A 20,665-nucleotide genomic window follows, 5' to 3' on the forward strand; every position below is an offset into this window, starting at 1 on the left:
CCATATAATTAGTTGAGTGGTGAAAGTAGGGAAATCTTATTCTTTGTGATTTCTGGTTGACATCAAATTTTGTTTGTTGTACCTGTTGGCTGGTTGGGCTCCTGTTTCTTTCTCATTAATATAATTCTTATTGGAAATGTTGGGGAAAATTAGACTGAAATACAATGAAATGTAATGCCATGGAAAAGGCCATCAAATGTGTGAAATTATATATCTTGTCTGGGTCAGCCTTTATGCATACCAAAGAAAGACCATAGGCATACCATTTTTGGTGTGAATTAGTGTGCACTCCAAAAAATTGGTGTGCATTAGTCTGCACTCCAAAATTTGGAGTGCACACCCATGTACATACTCCACAAAATTGAAGTGCACACTCATGGACACAAAATTTGGAGTGCACACCCATGTACTCCACAACATTGGAGCGCACACCCATGTACTCCACAACATTGGAGCGCACACCCATGTACTCCACAACATTGGAGACTTGGAGTGCACACTCATGCACCCAAAAGTTGGAGTGCACACGCATGCACCCAAACGTTGGAGTGCACATGCATGCACAAAAGTTGGAGTGCACACCCATGCACTCCACTGAAAATTGGAGTGCACAACCATGCACTCCAAAGAAAATTGGAGTGCATACCCATGCACTCCAAAGAAAATTGGAGTGTGCACCTATGCACTCCAAAAAATTGGAGTACACACTCATGCACTCCATAAACAACCTGAATTTGGATTCCATGTGTTTGCACTCCAACAAGATTGCCCACCCCAAAACTACCATTATTTTTCAGCCCAGTGTGGATGTTTGTTGACTATTTGATTGTTTAAAGACAGAGAAATGCACTACCCAATCATGTAGTGCATGAGTGTGCACACTATGGTTTTTAGAATGCACACCCATGTAATCCAAAGCCAGGTTGGTTTTGGAGAGGATGAGTGTGCACTAAGTTTTGGAGTGCAACCCAATGCACACCACTTTTTGGAGTGAACAATAATACACACCAAAAATGGTGTGCATGTGGTATTTCTTTGTTGTGCATAAAGGTTGACCCGCATCAGTGCACCCTTTGGCACTGCATTCACACTGATCCCCGGTGACAACAAAGGGTAGTTACGTTACGTTGCGTTATCCGCGCAATTTTGGTAACGTAACTATCCCCGTTATCGGTGGCCCCCCGTTACTTTACTAGTAACGGGGCCATTTTAGGCCCCACGGGTAACGTAACGGGCCTCATTATTGAGGCCCGTTATTGCGTTATCCCCCGGATAACGCGATAACGGACCGTTTAAGGCTTTTTAGCCGCATTTTTTGCCCGCTCTCAGGGGCTCCGCGCGCCCGGATAACGCAACGAGCATGAAAAAAACCGGCTTAATGTGGTGTGATAACGTAATTGCACCGCCGTTACGCGTAACACGTAGATAACAACAAAAAATCCGTTATGTTACCGTTATCTACGCGTTACGCGTAGCGTAACTACCCTTTGTTGCCGGTGATATTCAGAGGTAGAACACTGATTCAGTGTAAGTGCAACGGTCAGAGTGCTGCACTGACGCCAATTGGGCTGGAGTATCAGCAGTAGACAGCAGTTTGGCACTGAAAATGCCTCTGATATCAGCACAGTGCAGATGTTTCACTGTTGGTTCCTACTGATCAGTTCATTGTAAGATGGGTAAGAACTTATCTTAGAGAAATTCTTTTTCATTTTAGACACCTGGCATTGCAGCTCCCCCTCCTTCAGCGGCAAAGCCGCTTTGGCCTCTAGTTGTGAGAAAACAACACCGCAAAACTTGGACCCAGAAGTCTAGATTTCTGTGGATTTAAGAAAGTGGGATGTTCTAACAGCTGCGTGTTAAAAAGTGCAGTGTTTTTTTTTGCCCCGCTGCGCTGCGCTGCAGGGTAGCGATCAGAGCGTGCAGCTGCAAAAGTGCCCCCAGAATTGTGATGGTTTGAGACAATGTTGATTACAGAAGAACAAACCAACACGCGTGAGAAAGACGTACTCCTCTCTAGTGAACATAGTGTAAACCCCAAACTTAGCTAAGTCCCTCCTGGGCGCGAAGCGCCCGCCTCCAAAGGAGGGACTTAGGAATGGGTGAAATTTTTTGGTCTGACAAGTTTTTTGAATTTGGCAGGGAAAAATTGAAAACTTAAATAACTTTGTAACCACACTAGGTAGAGTGGCATGGAAAAGATGAGAGCAAAGGCCTTCATCTTGCCTTTCTCCTCACCAATTTTGGGGACCATCCTTCTTCATCTTCCCTCCAAAAGGGGTGTCCCAAGTCCATCATTTAGCAGTTTTGTCTGGCTGCCCGGGGCCGCAAAATGCATGCCTCCGCGTGGGAAAAAACTGAGACTCCAATTCCTTGGGTTGTTTGGTGGCAAGAAGTTACTTAAAAAATAAAAGAAAAAATTGTAGAATGTAGCTGAGCTTCTTGGCTACTCATTACATGTTCTATGAATTTTTTTGGATGAGGTTTGGGAAAGATACGGCCAAGCAAAGAAGGTGTACTTCTACATACCTCTCATGCCACACTACAAACATTATGTACTTTACATGCATGTATAGCGGTTTGGTATAGCGGTTGGACATATAGCGGTTGCATTTGTTTAAAGTACTCCAGATTGTATTATTAAATTGAAGAAGAAATTGACTTTTTTTTGTTTCAAATTTACATCTTCATGTCAAAATGCATCTTTGAAAATGGCCCATTAGCAGCATTTCCCCTCATCATCTGGAATAGAAGTAGCTTAGAGCATGCACATTGGGGTAGAAAAATTCCACAACTGTGAATTGAATGGTGCCCCAATGTTCTCCATTCCATGAGCTTCCATAATAAACACTCTACTCACTGATTGTGGCATTACACACTGGTGCACAACAGCAAAAACAGGCAAAAATCCTGCTATTTAGGCTGCGAGCATGCACATTCGTGTGGAAAAATGCCTGAACTGTAAATTGAATGGTGCCCAAAGGTTCTTAATTGAATAATATTCCGTAATAAATACTCTTCTCACTGATTGTGCCATTAGACACTGGTGCAAAACAGCAAAAACAGGCAGAAATCCTCCTATTTAGGCTGCGAGCATGCACATTGGTGTGGAAAAATGGCACAACTATATATTGAATGGTGCCCAGATGTTCTTAATTGAACAATCCTCCATAATAAATAATCTTCTCACTGATTGTGCCATTAGTCACTGGTGCAAAACAGCAAAAACAGGCAAAAATCCTCCTATTCAGGATGCAAGCATGCACATTGGTGCGGAAAAATGGCACAACTATAAATTGAATGGTGCCCAAATGTTCTTAATTGAACAATCTTATATAATAAATACTCTTCTCACTGATTATGCCATTACACACTTGTGCAAAACAGCAAAAACAGGTGAAAATCCTGCTATTTAGGCTGCGAGCATGCACATTGGTGTGGAAAAATGCAGCAACTGTAAATCAAATGGTGCTCAAAGGTTCTTAATTGAATAATTTTCCATAATGAATACCCTCCTCACTGATTGTGGCATTCCACAGTGGTGCAAAATAGCAAAAACAAGTGAAAATCCTGCTATTTAGGCTGCGAGCATGCACATTGGGGTGGAAAAATTCCGGAAATGTAAATTGAATGGTCCCCAATTTTCTCCATTGAATATTCTCTCATAAAAAACACTCTCCTCACTGCTTGTGGCATTACACACTGATTCAAACCAACTTATATTCCAGATAATGGTGCAAACTCTTGCTAATTGGCCATTTTCAAAGACACATTTTGACATGAAGATGTAAATTTGAAACTATACCAAGTCAATTGCTTCTTCAATTCAATAATACAATCTGGAGTACTTCAAAAAAAACGCAACCGCTACACGGAAGTTGCGGGGCGCCGTCAAAAATGCCGGAAGTTTGGTCGTCAATTTGACGCACCTCGCTCTGCAGCCGTTGACGGCCAAAAAACAGGCCTCCGGTCAGCCGTCAAACACGCTGTCGAAGTGCCAACCGCCCCGACCGCCCACATTCAGGCAAATTTCGGTCAAACCTAACGCCGAATTGACCACTCGGTCAAATTGCCGAGCAAACCCGAGCCCCACAAGATCAGCGGACAGGGACGTTCGAGCGCCCTGACGGGCAAACCACCGGCAAATTGGCGGCCGATCACCTCACCACGCCCCACGGCCGTTTACCGCCGATCGTTTTAGGCTCGGTCCCATCGGGAGCACTCACAGGGGACTCTGACCGAAGTCAGACAAAGGAATCTAGGCCACCAGGGCCTTTTTTTTGTTTTTTATTGCATGTTTGTAGTTTTTTTTTGGCTTTAATATTTGGCGTGTTTTTTCTGCTTTTTGATGCCTTCTCTGTTTTTCTTTTTGTTACAAGCAAGCATTAAATAGAGAGTGGTTGAGAAGAGCGGAAATAAGAACGGATTTTTTCGCGCTCGTGAGAGATAATTTGTTCTGCTTGAGTGCCTTGTCGAGGTTACCTCGGACTTTGATCCGGTTGGCAGCATAAAGCTTTTGAGGATTCATCTGTTATCGTAAAACAGAGATCGATTTTCAGGTTGGTCGTCTGGGCAACAAATACAAGCAGACCCTTGGCCGAGAACAACATACCTCTCCGGTGGCCAGAGCTACTAGGTCGTTGTCTGAACACCATATCGTAACGTCCGGTTTGAACGGTGCCTTTCCTTTAGCCACCCGGTTTACCAGTTTTTTTCGTGAAGGAAAGGTATGATTGGTTACTGAGCCACTGGTGGTGTCTCCTTCCTGAAACCAACTCATGCTTAGTAAAATGAGAGAAGGGGATAATCAAGATCATGTGAGGTGACTAACCCGGAGTAATACATCAATTAATGCAATCACTTTTGATGTCGCAAACCCCTCTTCAGATAAATTGGGATCATTTAGAGCCGCCTGGACAGATTTTAAGCGGACGGGAAAAAGCTGATGGTTAGGGACAGATTTTAAGGGGACGGGAAAAAGCTGATGGTTAGTTTGTTCTTCGAGTCTCTCGCTAGGGTTCAGGGTCGTATCGAATTGGTTTACAGATGATCATTAAGAGGCATCCAAAGACGGCGGCGTAGTGGCAGTATCGATTGTTGAATTGGGCCTTTTGGAGAGTCGAGTTGGATTTGGAATCAAATGTGATGAATGTGCGAGGTTTGTTTGCCGAGCCACTGCGCTGATCTCTCGGAGACATCATGATGATGGGGGCTGATGATCTGGACGGGGTGCTCGGGACGATCGGCACAAGGAGTGAGGGGTGCTGAAGAAGGCTGTATGTATGGGAATGGTGGAGGCTTTCGGAGGCCAGGTCAGAGGGAGCGTAGTGGGGGGCCAAGCTTGATGGACGGGAGCCTGGAGGTGACAAGGAACTTGGTTGAAGGTGTCATGTCCCTCTGGAGGGGTGATGAGGGACTTGGTTGGAGTTATTGCTGGGGATGTGGAGGGTGACAAAGGGACTTGAACGTTTGCATGTGCCTCTGAAGAGTGAGGTGAAGGGGTGTTGAGGGTGACGTGTCCCTCCGACGCACAGACTTTTAGAATATTCTGGAATCTGCTTAGGCCCCCTCTCCTGATGGCCGCTGGTGAGCTCTGGTGGTTGCCGGCGTGCTTGCCGTCAGAGGTTCTTGACGGCGAATTGCCGCTATGCCCGCCGGTGTTTGATTGGTCAAGGCATGTTTACCGTCAAATTGACCAGGCAAGTTAACATAACTTGCCTGAAGTCGAGTCAACTTCACAAGAGCTTGAGTCTGCTTGAGTGTCGGCGGGGGTGCGGTCAGATTGGCGGCAATTTGACAGCGCGGGGGTCAATTTGCCGGTGGCTTCCACCCCGCGTCAATTTGACGGGCAAAACCCAAAATCGTGCAACCGCCGTGTATACCATCAATCTGGAAAGCCCTTCCAAAGCCAGATCTGGAGTTCCAGTGCCACAGAATTGAAGGGTTGACTGGTGAGTGAATTGAGCTGTCACGCGGGTTCGGGACAAGTGACATGTCTGTGAATGTCGCCCCGTGTACACTTCCGTATCTCGATTCTCAAGCCTCAACCCCAACGACTGGTCTCAAGATCGATCCACAGCATACAGGCGACTCCCTCGTTCGCATCGGACGCACTGCTTCGCAGCTCAGTCCAGTTGTCTCGCCCTCCGCTTGATTGTGCCCCTTCCCGATGGCACCAGTAAGATTTTCTCTCTCCCTAACCCCAAACATACCTGCAGCTCCAATATTGACATCTCGATGTCAAACCTCTCAGTCGTCAAGGAAGAAATCAAAACCCAACTCATCAGAACTTGACGCTGAACGCGCTCTCTTTTTGGAACTCCATCCCGATCATGACGAGCCAGCCCGGTTATTCGATGAACTTTGCAATGTTGCTGGATGTAAGCCATTCTCCCTGGGTGATCACGAACTGCAGAGCCGCAACTGATCTTCTTGGACACTCCTGACGAACCTGAAGTGGAAAAGGTGCGAAAACACAACAACGAACTAGCCCGTGTTTTTCGCCTTTCGGAAAGGACCAACAGACAACAGACGCGGATCACTTTCTCCTGGATGCGATTTACTCTGGGAAAACTGGGAGCTTTTTCCATGCTCCAGGAGGAGCTCAAGCTCACCGATGGAGCTGATGAAGTCCATGCACTGATCTCGTGTGCTTACTTCATCCGATTCCCCGACCAAACTTCTGAATTGTCGAATCAACAGATGCTTGCTGCAATTAAGGCTTCCGCCACTCCTGAAGAAGAGATACTCAAAGATACTGAAACAATCGAATGGTCAACCGCAATCGTCCAGAAAGGTTTTGAATCAGATTATAGGGGACACGATCTTATTGTTCTCCCAACCCTGAAAACCCTCAGAGAATTTGCAGGCCTATGGAAGCCAGATGATTACAAGGCACCCTACACTTCGATCATCGGCCCGACCATGAGCGGAAAAACTCGATTACTCAAGGAGCTGGCTGCTCACGTCTGTGTAGTCTATGTCTGTCTCCGGCCTTTCAATTCCAGTGGGCAGCCCCCCCGTTCCGGAATTGCGGATTATTTCACAAGCCCGCCGCCGAATTCAGACTTGCACGAGCACTATACTCGCTTATTAACTGCAATCCTCAACACAGTTTCTCGCTTCTTTTCAAGGGATCATATACGTAAAATCAAAAAGTTCGAAGATCGATTGAAGGCGTGGTTTGATTATAGTTTTCAGTTAGACGGCATTTTGAAGGATATATACAACAACGACGTCGCAGAGGCCATGGACAAGGGAAATGTGCGGAATAGACTACGGAAAGGTGCGGAAAAGCTAGACCAAGCTCTCGCTACTGCGGTAACACAGGTGTCTAATAAGCTCGAGTTCAAAAACGACGGAGGGCTCAGGGTTCTCTTGGCGATAGATGAGGCCAGCAAATTGATTGAGCCCATAGACACAAAGCACAAGATTCCATATTTTCGGGTGTTTCGTCGGGCCTTATCACAAATACCTGACTCCCTGGGGTTCTTTGGCGTCTTCACCGATACAACCTCGCGGGTCGCCAACTTCAACCCAGCCCCAGGCCGAGACCCCAGCGTAAGGTACCACGGTTTTGGCGATAAATTATTTGCGCCGATCTACCAAATCGCATCACTTGATGTGCTCGTCTCGAAAATACCGCCGAGCTCATGGGATGAGTTGCTATTGCCGAAACGGCTCTTTAACTATGGCTGCCCATTTTATGGGTTGTATTTCGACGGCATAAACGAAGAGAAACCAGTGACTGCTGTCAGAACCACGGCGTTGATTGCCCACACAAAATTATTGATGAAGAGTCCATCGGCATCTCTAGAATTGTCCGAGCCGCAATGTTTTGCCATACTGGGCTCTTTGATCCAGACCCGGCTGACCTTACATTCGCCCATCAACTCGAACTTGTTGCAAGTCACGCGGCTCATTGCCTTTTTATCGACGAAACTCGAGAATTGATTGTCAGCGAGTATCCCCCGCAGTTCGTCTATGCGTCGGCGGCAAACGGCATTCTTGCAACCAACGAGAAGCGCTGGATCAAGTGTATCGATGTTCTTGCTTCGGCAGTCCAAAGAGGACTCGTCGCCCTCGGAGACGCCGGCGAAATGGCGACCAGATTAATATTGATATACGCTATGCAGAAAACCCCGGCGGATCCTTGTAACCCAACCAATACAATCCCCAATGGATATTCAGTGCGATTGGCAGATTTCCTCGAGACCTTGAGCGGGAAAGACCCAGATACCATGGAATTTGGCTGTTTCAATAACGACGATGCAAACAACGACAACGCAATCAACAAGAGCGAAGACAACATAAGAAGACTCTTGAAAAAAGGCCAGATATTTTTCAACCACTTTGCCCGGATTTCGTACACCCCCAACGATACCGACTTCTTGGAGCTCTTGTACCGAGGTCTTGCGGTACAATGCAAGAGTGGGCAACCTGGGCTTGACGACCTATTTCCCATCTATCTCGCACCCACACCAGAATCTCAAGAGCTAGACTCCGAAAACATCACCTTTTGTGGTGTTCAAACAAAAAATCAGACGGGTTACGTTGACTGGAAGCAGAGTCCCAACTGGTCAAAAAGTTACGCCACTATTAAAGGCATCAAAAATCCGTATCTCATTCTGCTATTCAGCTTGAGAACCGCCGATTGTAAGGTTACAAAATGGGAAAATCCGACCAATCCCGAAGACACCGGAAGAGTTTCTTACCAGTTTCTTGGACTGGACGAGATCAAGTGTCTCACCCCTGAAATACGCTCTGCGCTAGAGCGTCTGATTACCGCGATACCAGATGACTTACTGAAGCTTCATGATAAACCTAATGAGTCGACTGAACAATGGGTCAAACACGTGAACCACGTCTTCTATCCGAGGGCACCTGAGCAACCGGCTCCTCCGTCAACATAAAAAAGCAGCCAAGCAGCACGCGAAGAGCACCCAAGCGAACCTGTAAGTTGTCCGTTTCATTGAACAAGCTAACCTAAATACCGTCCAAGTTATAAGATTCTCATTAGATTACGTGTTGCAGGTCAAATCTTTCCGATCAGTCCGCAGCTCAGACACTACCCCCTCGGCTTTGGGCAACCCTAGTTTGCGTCGAGTCTTAACTCTCAACAATCATTTCTGCTTTTATCGAAGTCTCTCATCTCATCCCCCGCACTATCCTATGTACTTCGAACCTCATTTCTCTTATTGGTTCCAAAATAACGTGTTTTTCTCATTTCCTTGTATTCTTTAACATGTATCAAGTATATAAAAACATGAAATCACTTTGATCCTGCTTGAATCAGAGCAATATGGTGCCATGTCACAACCTTGTAATCAGTTTTACCGGGTCTCCAAGAACTACGGAGATGTAAAGAACAAAGTATTGTGCTGCTTCAGTGATGCGACAGTGGATGAAAGCTACATAATTAGCCCGGCCCATAGCATGTATGATTCGGGCGGCATTAATGGGAGTGGCCTTGGACTTGTATCCCTGGCTGAAGCTCAGCATCACAAAAAAAAGGGAAAACCTTTTCGCAGCTCACGGATGGGGGTGTTGGGTCAAGGATACACGTATGGATGAACACGCCGGCCGGTTGCCAATGTCACCAACGCCTGGAGAGTCTGACTTGGATGGCCGGATGGGCGCACGGTGATAACCGTGCCGGCCACCGAGACAAAAGACTGCACTGACGTACTACTGGCGACAGGTCATCGAGAGCCAAATATTACATAGACTGTTGATGCCAATGGCCGGTCAGTGCCAGCCAACGAGAGCAACACATAACTAGAGATTGAAAATAAGATTGTTCATTGACTCATTCAAGCCATGGGGTGTTCAGCGTTCAGTTGAGACAAGGTTGATAAAAAGTATAAGGTTGATAAAAAGTATACATGCTTTATGCTAGAAAAACAAACAAAAAAGCAGAATACCAAGAGCATCGTGACATGAATACACAGAATAGGCCGTTTAACGGCGAGCCACGACGAAGGCCATGGCGACTTCATTTGAATGCGAGATCCCAAGCTCGAATTTTTTGATGCCTTTCTCGAGAGCGACCTTACTGGCCTCGCCGGTCAGTTTGATTTCGGGGCCACTGGGTCCGGAGAGGATTTCGATCTTCTTCATGGCCCCACCCGCGCCCTTGCTGAGGGTCTTCATGGCCTTGAAGGCTGCCTCCTTGGCGGACCATTTGCCGGCGAGTGACGCACTGAAATCAGGCGATTGGCGGCAGTAAGCCAGCTCTTGCTCGGTGAAGTTTCGATCTAGGAAAACGTCGGATTGTGGCACGGCTGTGATCATCTCTCAGCTATCAAGTTGTTTGCCGACATCAAACCGGCACCACTACAAACAGAAATGAAGTTACGTCAGAATGTTGCAAATGTGGGATAATCGGAGCAGACTGCAACTGACCGAGTCCAGTCGATAACAGCCCCATGTGAGATACAAGTACTCGCCCCAGGACTCAGAAGACCATCGATTGAACAATGTGTCGAGCGAGATTCGATTCAGAGTAGAGACCGTCGTTACCGAAGTTACCGTGGTTGGGGGACAGCGGCAGGACCATTTGGGTAGGGCGGGTGACGAGTTTGAGAGCATGCTTTTTCTTCTTGACCTCGCCCATCAATCTAAGCAGGTTGGTCAGCATCACTCGATGAGCAAGTTCGGATCGGTCATCTAAACCATTGATTTCTCGTCCGTTCTCCGGAATCGCTGCGAAGGGCAAGATGTAATCGAGGTCCATGGCCAACCCCTTGTCTTTATCGGTGGAGTAGATGTAGTCAACCAAGGCTAAAATAAATTACTCGAAAATCAGCGCAAGAGTTCCTCGTACATTAAACAAAGCGAGATCGAGTCTGACCTTCAACATCTTGCTTGGATCCTTGATTGAAAGGAACGACGGTGAGTCGACTGCCGCGCGATCCAACTTCTTGGTATAGCCACCCACGCGGTTGACCTCCTCGTAAGCAATTTTACCTTTGAGGGTTACGGTAGTCTTTGGTGCCGTGGGGAAAGTGACTGTAAATCATGAGAGGGTGAGCGAAAATATCTTATTGCCATGCCGTTGATGAATCGAACAATAAACTAACCATCTCGGTACAAGGGAGCTGCACCGACAGCTTCCCCTCCTCCGCCTTGTCCGGTGCCGAGCCGAATTCAGCCTCTGAGAAAGTCGAGCAGCACAATGGTTAGTTAAAGTGTTTCTCACATTGGAAGACTATGAGTCGACCGATAAACTTACGAGCACTGCCAAGCAGTTCATTTTGCAGAGTGGACTTGCCGCCGACGAAATCCTTGATTGCCTTGGAAAGGGGCGCATCATCCAAAGGTTTTTTCAAGCCTTGAGCAACCAAGACACACAGTGTTTCGACAGCCTACAGTGGCTCGTCAGCGACAGCGACGACAGGTCCGGAGCTAGCAGCGACAGGGGCTGGGGCAGCGACGGCAACGGCGGCAGGAGAAGCGGCAGCGGGTTCGTTGGCCGCTGGTGAGGAAGCCTCACCCTCAACCTTGTCTTTGTACTGGTAGCTACCATAGATCTCTTTGATGTTTTTCGAAATGCAAAGGATCTCTCGGGACATGTTGTGAGCTGTATCTTACTTAACTTCCCTCCTTGCATGAAAAACCTGTGGACCAGCAACTCAAACTATTCCTCAAGGTACAGTTCTTCAAACGCTTTCATGTCATCTGCCGGAATGATTATGGTAAATAGATACTGGCGAATTCTGCAACAGGGAATTGAATTGCCGATTCAAGAAGCTATCGTCTTTTGGAGGCAGGCATTCTGTAACATAAGCAATGATAAATTCCGAAAAGATTACAGATATGCCGTTCAACACAGTTGCGGGCTTGAAGGCAGCCGAACCAATTTGTGACGATCACAACCGCATCAGTCGGACCCCTCGAATCACACGGCTGTCCATTCAAGCAAATTAGCCAGGTCAATTTGACTAAACATCTCAATCAGATTTACCAGATTGACCTCAAATCGGACCTCATGAAAAATATCATCGAGTTCAAAAAGAACGACGAGCACTATCATCTGGCTTGTACGGCTGCTTGGGAACACCAACATAAAGCCTTGGGTGTTAAAAAGGGTGACGGTTTGGGTCAAGGGCGGAGTCAGTCTCACATCCGAACAGGTCAGGTTTCTTCATTCTTTTGTCCTCTCTCCCTATTTTTTCTCCCCGGTCCAGCATTGAAACTAAACTCTGGATATTAATTGTCAAACCTACCATTGCTTTTGTAGATACTATGAAGCCAGTTACAAATTGAAAACTGCATCTAATCCAATTCAGTCAGCTTAATTTTACCAATTAATTCAGTTGTAACATCAGCGCCTGTAGTTGTAGTAGTGGGTTAAGGGAATCTTCGTCTGCTTTTCATATCTATTGTTTTTTCCAACTTTCCAACAGAATGGCAACATGTTCTACTTACTAGCTTTTGAGCTGTATTTTTTTAGTTGCCACTTCTGTTTGAGATTGTGAGTTCCTGTTTTGCTCAATTGTTGAAACTATCTGATTGGGGAATGTATTGAATCAAAAATCCAAATAGCATTGAGCACCCAAATTAAGTGAAAGAGGAGTATTAAAGGATAGGGAACATTGACTAAAAAATTAGAAAAATGGAAAGCAGGCATCAGGTGAAGAAGAAAAACATTATGAAGCCAAGTGAGGGAGAGAACCATCAAAAGAAAGTTAGAAACAAAAGCAAGACAAGCAAATAAGATGACACCCAAAAGAAGAAGTAACAGAAAGTTGAACCAGACAAGAGGAGAAACAGCCCCCATGAGAAGAAGGAGAAAGACATCAGACAGGATGAGTTTTAGAGGTTTGAGTTCAAATATGTCAGGAATATGAAAAAATTCAAAAGTCAAAAATATGAAACAGTGGTGTGTCAGTAATCAGGTTGAATGAAAAGAATGAATTTTCTTCAATGATTACATCTAAGAAAATTCAAATATCAAGGATTCAGAGTTTAGAAAATGGATTTGTATCAGTCTGGAGAAGAATGTATGCGTGAACCTGGATTTCACTTACCAGGGAAGATATTATCCAAGTTTCTTAAATCCACAGAAATGTGGAAACCTAGATCTAAGTTTTGGCGTATTTCTAATTTAAAAAATAACACAACAGAAGAGCACACAATTTGGACAATACACAGAGCAGTTGAAAATATCCCCAAAGACCCAAAGGACCTATGGATGACCCTCCAGCTGTGCCAGAGCAACAAGCAAAAAAGGGCCGGTTGTGAAAGACTCTGTGAAAGAGCTGTCAAGGAGGGGCCTAATCAAGCAACTAGGGGGCTTCCAGGGAGGGGGCGGACGAAACCGGATCCCCTGGGGGGACAAACCACTGCACCTCCCCCCATTAAATAGGCCAGCATCAACCAGTCCGGCTTGCGGTTCAACACACCACCACACCGCTTCCTTGCCAATTGTTGTCCCACCGGCGGTCTCCAAGTCTACTCAACAGGTAGCCACCCCTCAAATCACCAGGCAACCACTTGGTATGTATCAAGCCACTTCGCCACTGCCACCACCATGCCCAACAACCCTAACACCATATCTTACACATTTATCTTGACGGCCCACATTGTCACATTTGACAATTATGGCGTCAGTAGCCACATCAACCATCGTGCAGTGTTCGCATCCGTCACCGAGCTAGCCATTGCACTATGCAAGAAATCACTTGCGCCAGGAAGCACGACAAAGGCACCCCAGCTTTTCACCGTCAAGTCGGTTTTCGTAGTCCAGAAGTATCTCGCCCTGTTCGACCTGCCCCTGTCATTCATCAGGCTTGTACCCTCACTCGTCCAAGGCCCTTTGCAGCAGAACAACGCTGCACTGAACCCGCTCACCTATGACCCGAAGAACCAGAAAAGCACCCGGGAGAGTGAGCGGCAACGGGTCGCGCTTCCAGCCGGCTTCGAGAAAAGAATTCTTGGTCAGCGGGTTGAGTAGCTATCGCGCAGCTAGGAACACCTTTTTGAGTCATCAATCACAGATGGTTTGGGACCGTCATCTCTACATGGTCCTCTCCCAGTTCATGTTGGTCCTCACCCCCCTCCTCCAACGCTTTGGACCATCGTGATGCTCACCAGAAAGCTCTTGTCTGCATTCTGTTGCTCTATTCTTTCTGGGCTTACAGGTACTTCAATACCGTCAAAAGGGTGGTCTGATCATCCATTCATTCGCCCGCGAATCCATCCCCCAACCCTCCCAAGCAAAAGTTTATCGGCATCACTTACCTCTTTCTTCTGTGGGTTTTTTGTTTTGCTCTGGGGTCTATAGGCTTGCCCACTTTTCCATTGTTATTCAGTCACAAAGTTCCTCAGAAGAGCCGCAACATACCTATCCTTGTCAATATACGATATCCCGGCGTTCAGAAGTGTAAACAGATACATCTACATCTATCTCTATTTCTGCTTAAACTCAATGGAATCAGTGGAACGCTGTTGGAATATATGGTCACAATGTGCCAGTTCATGACTGGATGATTGTCTGTTTAATGTAGATTTGTCTTTGCACCAACCACTCTTAAGAACTTTGAGTGTCACAGTGAGCCTGTCGTGTCTTTTCAAACCTTGATTAAGGCAAAACTGCACACTAAAAGCTGTCTTAATCCCCGCCGCCGCTGCAACAATGATGCTGGACACTGCACCTGGCAGGGACTTACCCTTTGCGAGAGGAGGAGGTCAAAAACGAGCAAAGGTCCAACTTTGCTGGTCACAACGTTCCTGTTGTCAAGCGGGTGCCCGCTCAGCTCTTCGGTGGTACCTTGGGATTGCTCCACCCTTCATCCGCCGCAACCAAAGAGAAGCAGGCATCTGAACGGCGCAAACGTGAGGGGGTTGGCTTGCGTGGCATTCAGCGCGAATAACACCTTTCCCAGATAGACCCACCACCAAGCAAGCTTCTTTGATTGCTATCCCGGTCAACCAAGCGCCTGTAGACTTCTTGGCGGATCCCAACAAGTATTCATCAACACTTTTCATTGCTGGTATTAAGCAATGTCCCATCACTTCTCTGCACCCTTTTGGTACCTTAGTCGAGGAGCTTGGCCCCATCGGTGACATTGAGGTTGAACCCGATTCTCTGCTCAAAAACTGTAACTTCACCTTGGAGGAATTCTCCAAGAATGTTGTCAGTTTCTTGCTGCCGTTGCCGTGGACCATCCCCAAACGTGAATAAAATATGCATTGTGACTTCAGGAACCGGGTTGTTTTGACGATCAATGGCGCAACCGCTCAAGACTTGGATGGTGCTTTGCCCATTTCAAAGAATGAAGACAGCAGCCTTGATTCTTGAAGTAGGAGTGCACATCACAGATGTCACTTATTTTGTCAAGCCAAGAACCGCGTTGGATTGCAAAGCTTGCAAGAGAGCAACTACCATCTATCTGGTTCAACGAGCTGTCCCCATGCTCCCTCCCACTCTTTCTGAGCACTCAAAACCACATTTTGCAAACTTGTAGTTAGTCTGTATATTCTATCCTACATCCATTGAATGAAAATCATTGGTTCTTTCCCTCTTTTCCACCATTGAGCTGTTCCAGTGAGAAAATCATATGTCACTGTCATTCTTATTTTCCTTGTTTCTCCAGCCCCTGTTTGAGCTTTGAGGTAAAAAAATCAACAAGGGGTTCACTAATTTTGCGGTCAGCCCAGCACTTCTAATGTTAGTTCTGGTGGTGTAGAAGAGGAGAGGTGTGCTGATCTAAGAAATCTGATTTTTGTAGCACAGCACAGCAATTCACTCTTGCAGCGGCGAAGCCGCCTTGGCCTTCAGTGATAAAAAAATAATACAAAGAATTAGCACGACGACTCCCAAAAAAAAATTATTTTGGGTCGACGACTCCCAAAAAACCCGTACCCAAAAAAAGGGTCTAGGTCGACGTCGAGCGCTGGTCGAAAAATAGTCGCGCCGACGTATGGGAGTCGTTTTCCCAAAAGTTGGGAGTTGTTTTTCCAAGACCCTAGTGTATATTGATCAAATTATATTGATCAATTTTTTTTGTATTCCTCTTGATACCTTTGTCCATGTTCCATTTTGCCTTAATACTCTTCTATAATCTCTCAACTTCCCCCTGTGTTAGCTTCAAGCCACAGGAATCTTTTCCTTTTTTTCCCTGATAAAATTCATGCATTTCTACATACACCATTCTGTTCTTCCTGAAAAAAAGACATTGCAAGTTTTAGGATTAATCCAGGGTGGCTGAGGGGTCTCAGAAATTTTGGATTGATTTTTTTACTTCAACCATTGATCTTATCAGAAGTCTCCAAATCTAATTTTTGTCAAAAAAGGGAAACATTGACCCCTCACCTCTCTCACAATACCATCCTTCCTGGGTTGTTAATTTGGTGTGACCTTAAATTTCCTGAAGATGTTGCATATCATCCTTGGTATGCTACATGCATATAAGGCCTTTTGAAATTAGTTTAACATGGTTGAGCATATTTGTGTCAGGGTCTTAACACCAAGAAACTACCAACTTAGTGATATCTGGCAACCAATCACTTTGTAGGTGCTACATTTGGCGGTTTTGTGGTCATTCAAGGTACACAGTGAATCTTTGACAGAATTTGATCATTTTGATAACAATATCATGGAAGAACTCCCATGCTGCCCTGAGATATAGTGGCAGAGCACCAAGAAACTACCAAATTAGTGATATTTGGCAGCTGATCACATTGTGGCTGCTACATTTGGGGGTTTTGTGGTCATTCAAGGTACACAATCCAGCTCTGAGCACTGCAAAAACAACTGTGTCAACGGTGAGCAGTTGACATGCGGTAACTCTGAGGAAGCTTGTGGTGTTACACCAGCCTTACTCAAGGTTTGACTAAACCCAAGCTTCAATGCACAGTCACTGTGCACCTTGCACAGTGACTGTGCCAACAAAGACATTTGTGCATTCAGTTGGAGTTACAATGGCAGCTTGGCTTGAGTATCCTGCATGTCAACTGCAAGCAGTTGGACAAGTTTTTTTTGCAGTGGAGGGCATTTGATCATTTTGGTAACAATATCATGGAAGAACTCCCACGCTGCGCTGAGATATAGTGGCAGAAACACCAAGAAACTACCAAATTAAATATAGCAGCCACAATGTGATCAGTTGCCAAATATCACTCATTTGGTAGTTTATTGGCCTTTCTGCCACTATATCTCAGTGCAGCGTCGTAGTTCTTCCATGATATTGTTACCAAAATGATCAAATTCCCTCAAAGATTCATTGTGTACCTTGAATGACCACAAAACCCCCAAATGTAGCAGACACAATGTGATCAGTTGCCAAATATCACTAATTTGGTAGTTTCTTGGTGTTTCTGCCACTATATCTCAGCGCAGCATGGGAGTTCTTCCATGATATTGTTATCAAAATGATCAAATTCTGTCAAAGATTCACTGTGTACCTTGAATGACCACAAAACCGCCAAATGTAGCACCTACAAAGTGATTGGTTTCCAGATATCACTAAGTTGGTAGTTTCTTGGTGTTAAGACCCTGACACAAATATGCTCAACCATGTTAAACTAATTTCAAAAGGCCTTATATGCATGTAGCATACCAAGGATGATATGCAACATCTTCAGGAAATTTAAGGTCACACCAAATTAACAACCCAGGAAGGATGGTATTGTGAGAGAGGTGAGGGGTCAATGTTTCCCTTTTTTGACAAAAATTAGATTTGGAGACTTCTGATAAGATCAATGGTTGAAGTAAAAAAATCAATCCAAAATTTCTGAGACCCCTCAGCCACCCTGGATTAATCCTAAAACTTGCAATGTCTTTTTTTCAGGAAGAACAGAATGGTGTATGTAGAAATGCATGAATTTTATCAGGGAAAAAAAAGAAAAGATTCCTGTGGCTTGAAGCTAAAACAGGGGGAAGTTGAGAGATTATAGAAGAGTATTAAGGCAACATGGAACAAGGACAAATGTATCAAGAGGAATACAAAAAAAATTGATCAATATAATTTGATCAATATACGCTGTACTGATCAATATACGACATCGCAAATTCATCCATGTTGGTAGTGTTTTGAAGCCAAGCGCCTGGCACTTTTGCAGCCGTGCGAGAAGGACGGACCTATTCATGACAGCAAGATTGACGAGATGCGCCGTAGATTCCCAAAGACAAAGGCCTGGCTTGATTGGTGGACAATGGCCAACGTTGAATGCATGTTGTTTCCAAGCCGCCCGAAGATGCTTGAGGACTCGCCAAATGGCGATGATGGCCTTCCAAGCTCAACCAACGCTCAGGAGAGCATGCACCGGCTTTACTACATGTTCAGTTAAATACTTTTTTTATTATGATGATTCCAATAGCCTTAATTGTGTTTTTTTAACTGTCTTTGCTGATGAAGCTCTCATGAACCCATAGTCCAGGAAAGAACCATTTGATTTCAGGTTTTTCCCAACTCTATGCGTTTGTAAAGGCATTGCAGATGGAGCATTCACTGATGATGCGCGGCGTGCCAACCTGCTACGGCATTAAAACCCAGGCGCAGAAGGATGTATCCCACTCAATTGCGTGGGTCAAGCCGACAAAGCAACAGCGGGCCGCGCTCAATGATGGACGCCCCCCTGACACAACTGAAGCCCTTCTTGATCATCCCAAGGGTGAAGCGCTGCGCTTCGCTTCAGAAAGCGGCCCATTCAGCGAAGCGCAGCGGGACCCCGCTTCTATCTCAGGCCAATTAGCGCAAGCGCAAGCGCCGGCGCGCTGCGCTTGCGCTAAGTTTAGCGATTCCCCGCTTGTTTCTCTGAGCCGTTAGCGCAAGCGCAGCGGTTTCGAGCTGCGCTTGCGCTATATCCAGCGCAAAAAGCGGGTTAAACGCTTTTTTTCCCGCTTCATTACGCTTTGTAGCGCGATTTTCCGCTGTGTAGCGACACAAGCGCAGCGCTGCGCAGAGGAGAGCCCAGCGACAGTTGGCTTGCCCAAAGGTTGGTTTGCACCTTGCAGGCGACCCACCGCAGCACCCAAGCATCTTTTGTACCAAATAAATAACTCCAATTGGGCAGATACTTCCACCTCCCCAGCAACTCAATCTTGCATCACATATTCACAGATTCACTTGGAAGCTCCCTCAACCAACTAAATCTTGTTTTTGAGAATGTCACCCAACCATACTAACAGCCATACCTCCGATGAGGTCCCCTCCACCCCACCAAATATTGCTGAAATTTCACCTGAGGTATCACAATCTGCCCGCAGGGAATCAACCCGACTCCGAACCCCCGTTGTAAAACCTGGCTTTGTCCGCACTGAGGGTGATTCCTGTCGAACTCTTAGTACCCAAGTCCCACCAAGGCGCACCCAAAATCAGGCTCAGCCCGACAGTGACATAGAAATTGCAGAACCCTTGGAGGAGGAAAGTGCACCCGGGTGATAAGGCAAGATTTGGCTCCTTTTTCTTTCACCCGCTTACTACATCTCATTGATTTTTCTTTTCTCTTTTTTTTGGTAGGCATTCACCCAGGTCACCCAAGTTTCCACCCGCACCGGCAAGAAGATTACTGTTGACACAGTACAGGACTCGGACGAAGAAAACGCCAAAGTCCAAGACAAATCCAAGAAAGTGTCAAAGGACGGGTAAGATCATCCCGTTTGTACTTTTAAGCCCAGGGAATGGGTCCCAAACTAGTAAGAATTTTCTATTTCAACTCATGTGGCATGATGTGCCTGATGTCAATGACTTGAATCCTAGTCCCCCGAGTCAACGGGTTATGCCTGTTGGTGGTGCCCAAGCAAATACAGGGCGCAGAACCGTTCAAACTACAACCTCAAGGCCCACCGCGATGGTTCCCACTACAAAGGCTCCGTACGATCTGCCTGCCCTGGACGGGCCAAGGCAATTGCCGCTGGCGCCAAACTCCCACCAACTGCAACCGAGTTATTCAAAGCAGCAGCGCAGGCGAATCCAGACACAGCGGGTACTTTGACAGCATTTGTATCTAAAGGTAACTTTAACAACGAAACTCTGAACAAGCTAATTGTCATATGGATCGTTCGGCATTGCCTCCCTTGGCTACGAATCAAAGATCATCTTATCCGAGTAGCTTTTGATTACGCTGTCCATAATTCCCATATCCGATCTCGAATCTGGGCCGCGCTTCAAGCACACAAGCTTTATGTCAAAAAACGCTTGCGGGTTGTCCAAGCTATCAAGGTATGCATTTTTTTTATGAATTCCTATATCTACATCAACTGAATTTTGGTCTTTGCTCTAGGATTCTGACTTGAAGATCAGCATGGTATCCAATGTTTGGACAACCAAGGGTAGCCACAAGGCTTTTTTAGGTATTTCCTGCTGCTACATCAACAAGGACTGGACCTATGTATCACAGCATCTCGCCATTAAGTATGTTTCTTGGCATCATAATGATCTTTACTTGGCGGCTCCTTTTGCAAACACATTGGTGAAACATGGTCTGCATAAAAAGATGAGTACTTGAAATCTCGTCTCGCCCTCAGGGGGAATGCACCAGTTGACCTTTCTTTTGTCACTACGTTCTCGCGCAGACTACTGACTCTGGCAGCAACAACTTCACAATGGCCAGAGAAGTTGCCTCAATCTTCTTGGCCGTTGATCTCACCGAATGGGAAGTTGAAACGCTGCATATGCCATGTGATTGCTCTTATCCTTGGTGCCGGACTGAAGGCTCTGCG

General features: G+C 46.0%; 5 protein-coding genes across 5 annotated transcripts; 3 read left to right on the forward strand and 2 right to left on the reverse strand.

The window, feature by feature from the left end:
* Positions 1–4,369: 4,369 nt before the first annotated feature.
* Positions 4,370–4,777, reverse strand: PtA15_5A860 (uncharacterized protein; the record flags this gene model as incomplete). Its single annotated transcript, XM_053169666.1, has 2 exons — positions 4,370–4,525; positions 4,610–4,777. 2 exons carry the CDS (start codon positions 4,775–4,777, stop codon positions 4,370–4,372), a joined length of 324 nt encoding a protein of 107 aa, XP_053020840.1.
* Positions 4,778–6,166: 1,389 nt separating this feature from the next.
* On the forward strand, positions 6,167–6,884 carry PtA15_5A861 (uncharacterized protein; the record flags this gene model as incomplete). The annotated part of the gene is made up of 4 exons (XM_053169667.1): positions 6,167–6,175; positions 6,251–6,377; positions 6,455–6,783; positions 6,855–6,884. 4 exons carry the CDS (start codon positions 6,167–6,169, stop codon positions 6,882–6,884), a joined length of 495 nt encoding a protein of 164 aa, XP_053020841.1.
* A 3,569-nt stretch (positions 6,885–10,453) lies between these two features.
* PtA15_5A862 (uncharacterized protein) lies at positions 10,454–11,570 on the reverse strand (the record flags this gene model as incomplete). Its single annotated transcript, XM_053169668.1, has 6 exons — positions 10,454–10,779; positions 10,850–10,862; positions 10,937–10,984; positions 11,079–11,152; positions 11,231–11,291; positions 11,499–11,570. The coding sequence occupies 6 exons, from the start codon at positions 11,568–11,570 to the stop codon at positions 10,454–10,456; spliced, it is 594 nt and encodes a 197-aa protein (XP_053020842.1).
* Positions 11,571–13,531: 1,961 nt separating this feature from the next.
* On the forward strand, positions 13,532–15,184 carry PtA15_5A863 (uncharacterized protein; the record flags this gene model as incomplete). Its single annotated transcript, XM_053169669.1, has 3 exons — positions 13,532–13,937; positions 14,662–14,835; positions 14,886–15,184. 3 exons carry the CDS (start codon positions 13,532–13,534, stop codon positions 15,182–15,184), a joined length of 879 nt encoding a protein of 292 aa, XP_053020843.1.
* A 3,925-nt stretch (positions 15,185–19,109) lies between these two features.
* Positions 19,110–19,592, forward strand: PtA15_5A864 (uncharacterized protein; the record flags this gene model as incomplete). Its single annotated transcript, XM_053169670.1, has 2 exons — positions 19,110–19,253; positions 19,464–19,592. 2 exons carry the CDS (start codon positions 19,110–19,112, stop codon positions 19,590–19,592), a joined length of 273 nt encoding a protein of 90 aa, XP_053020844.1.
* Positions 19,593–20,665: the final 1,073 nt, after the last annotated feature.

The sequence above is a fragment of the Puccinia triticina genome, chromosome 5A, assembly GCF_026914185.1.
Source record: "Puccinia triticina chromosome 5A, complete sequence".
Taxonomy (NCBI): Eukaryota; Fungi; Basidiomycota; class Pucciniomycetes; order Pucciniales; family Pucciniaceae; genus Puccinia; species Puccinia triticina.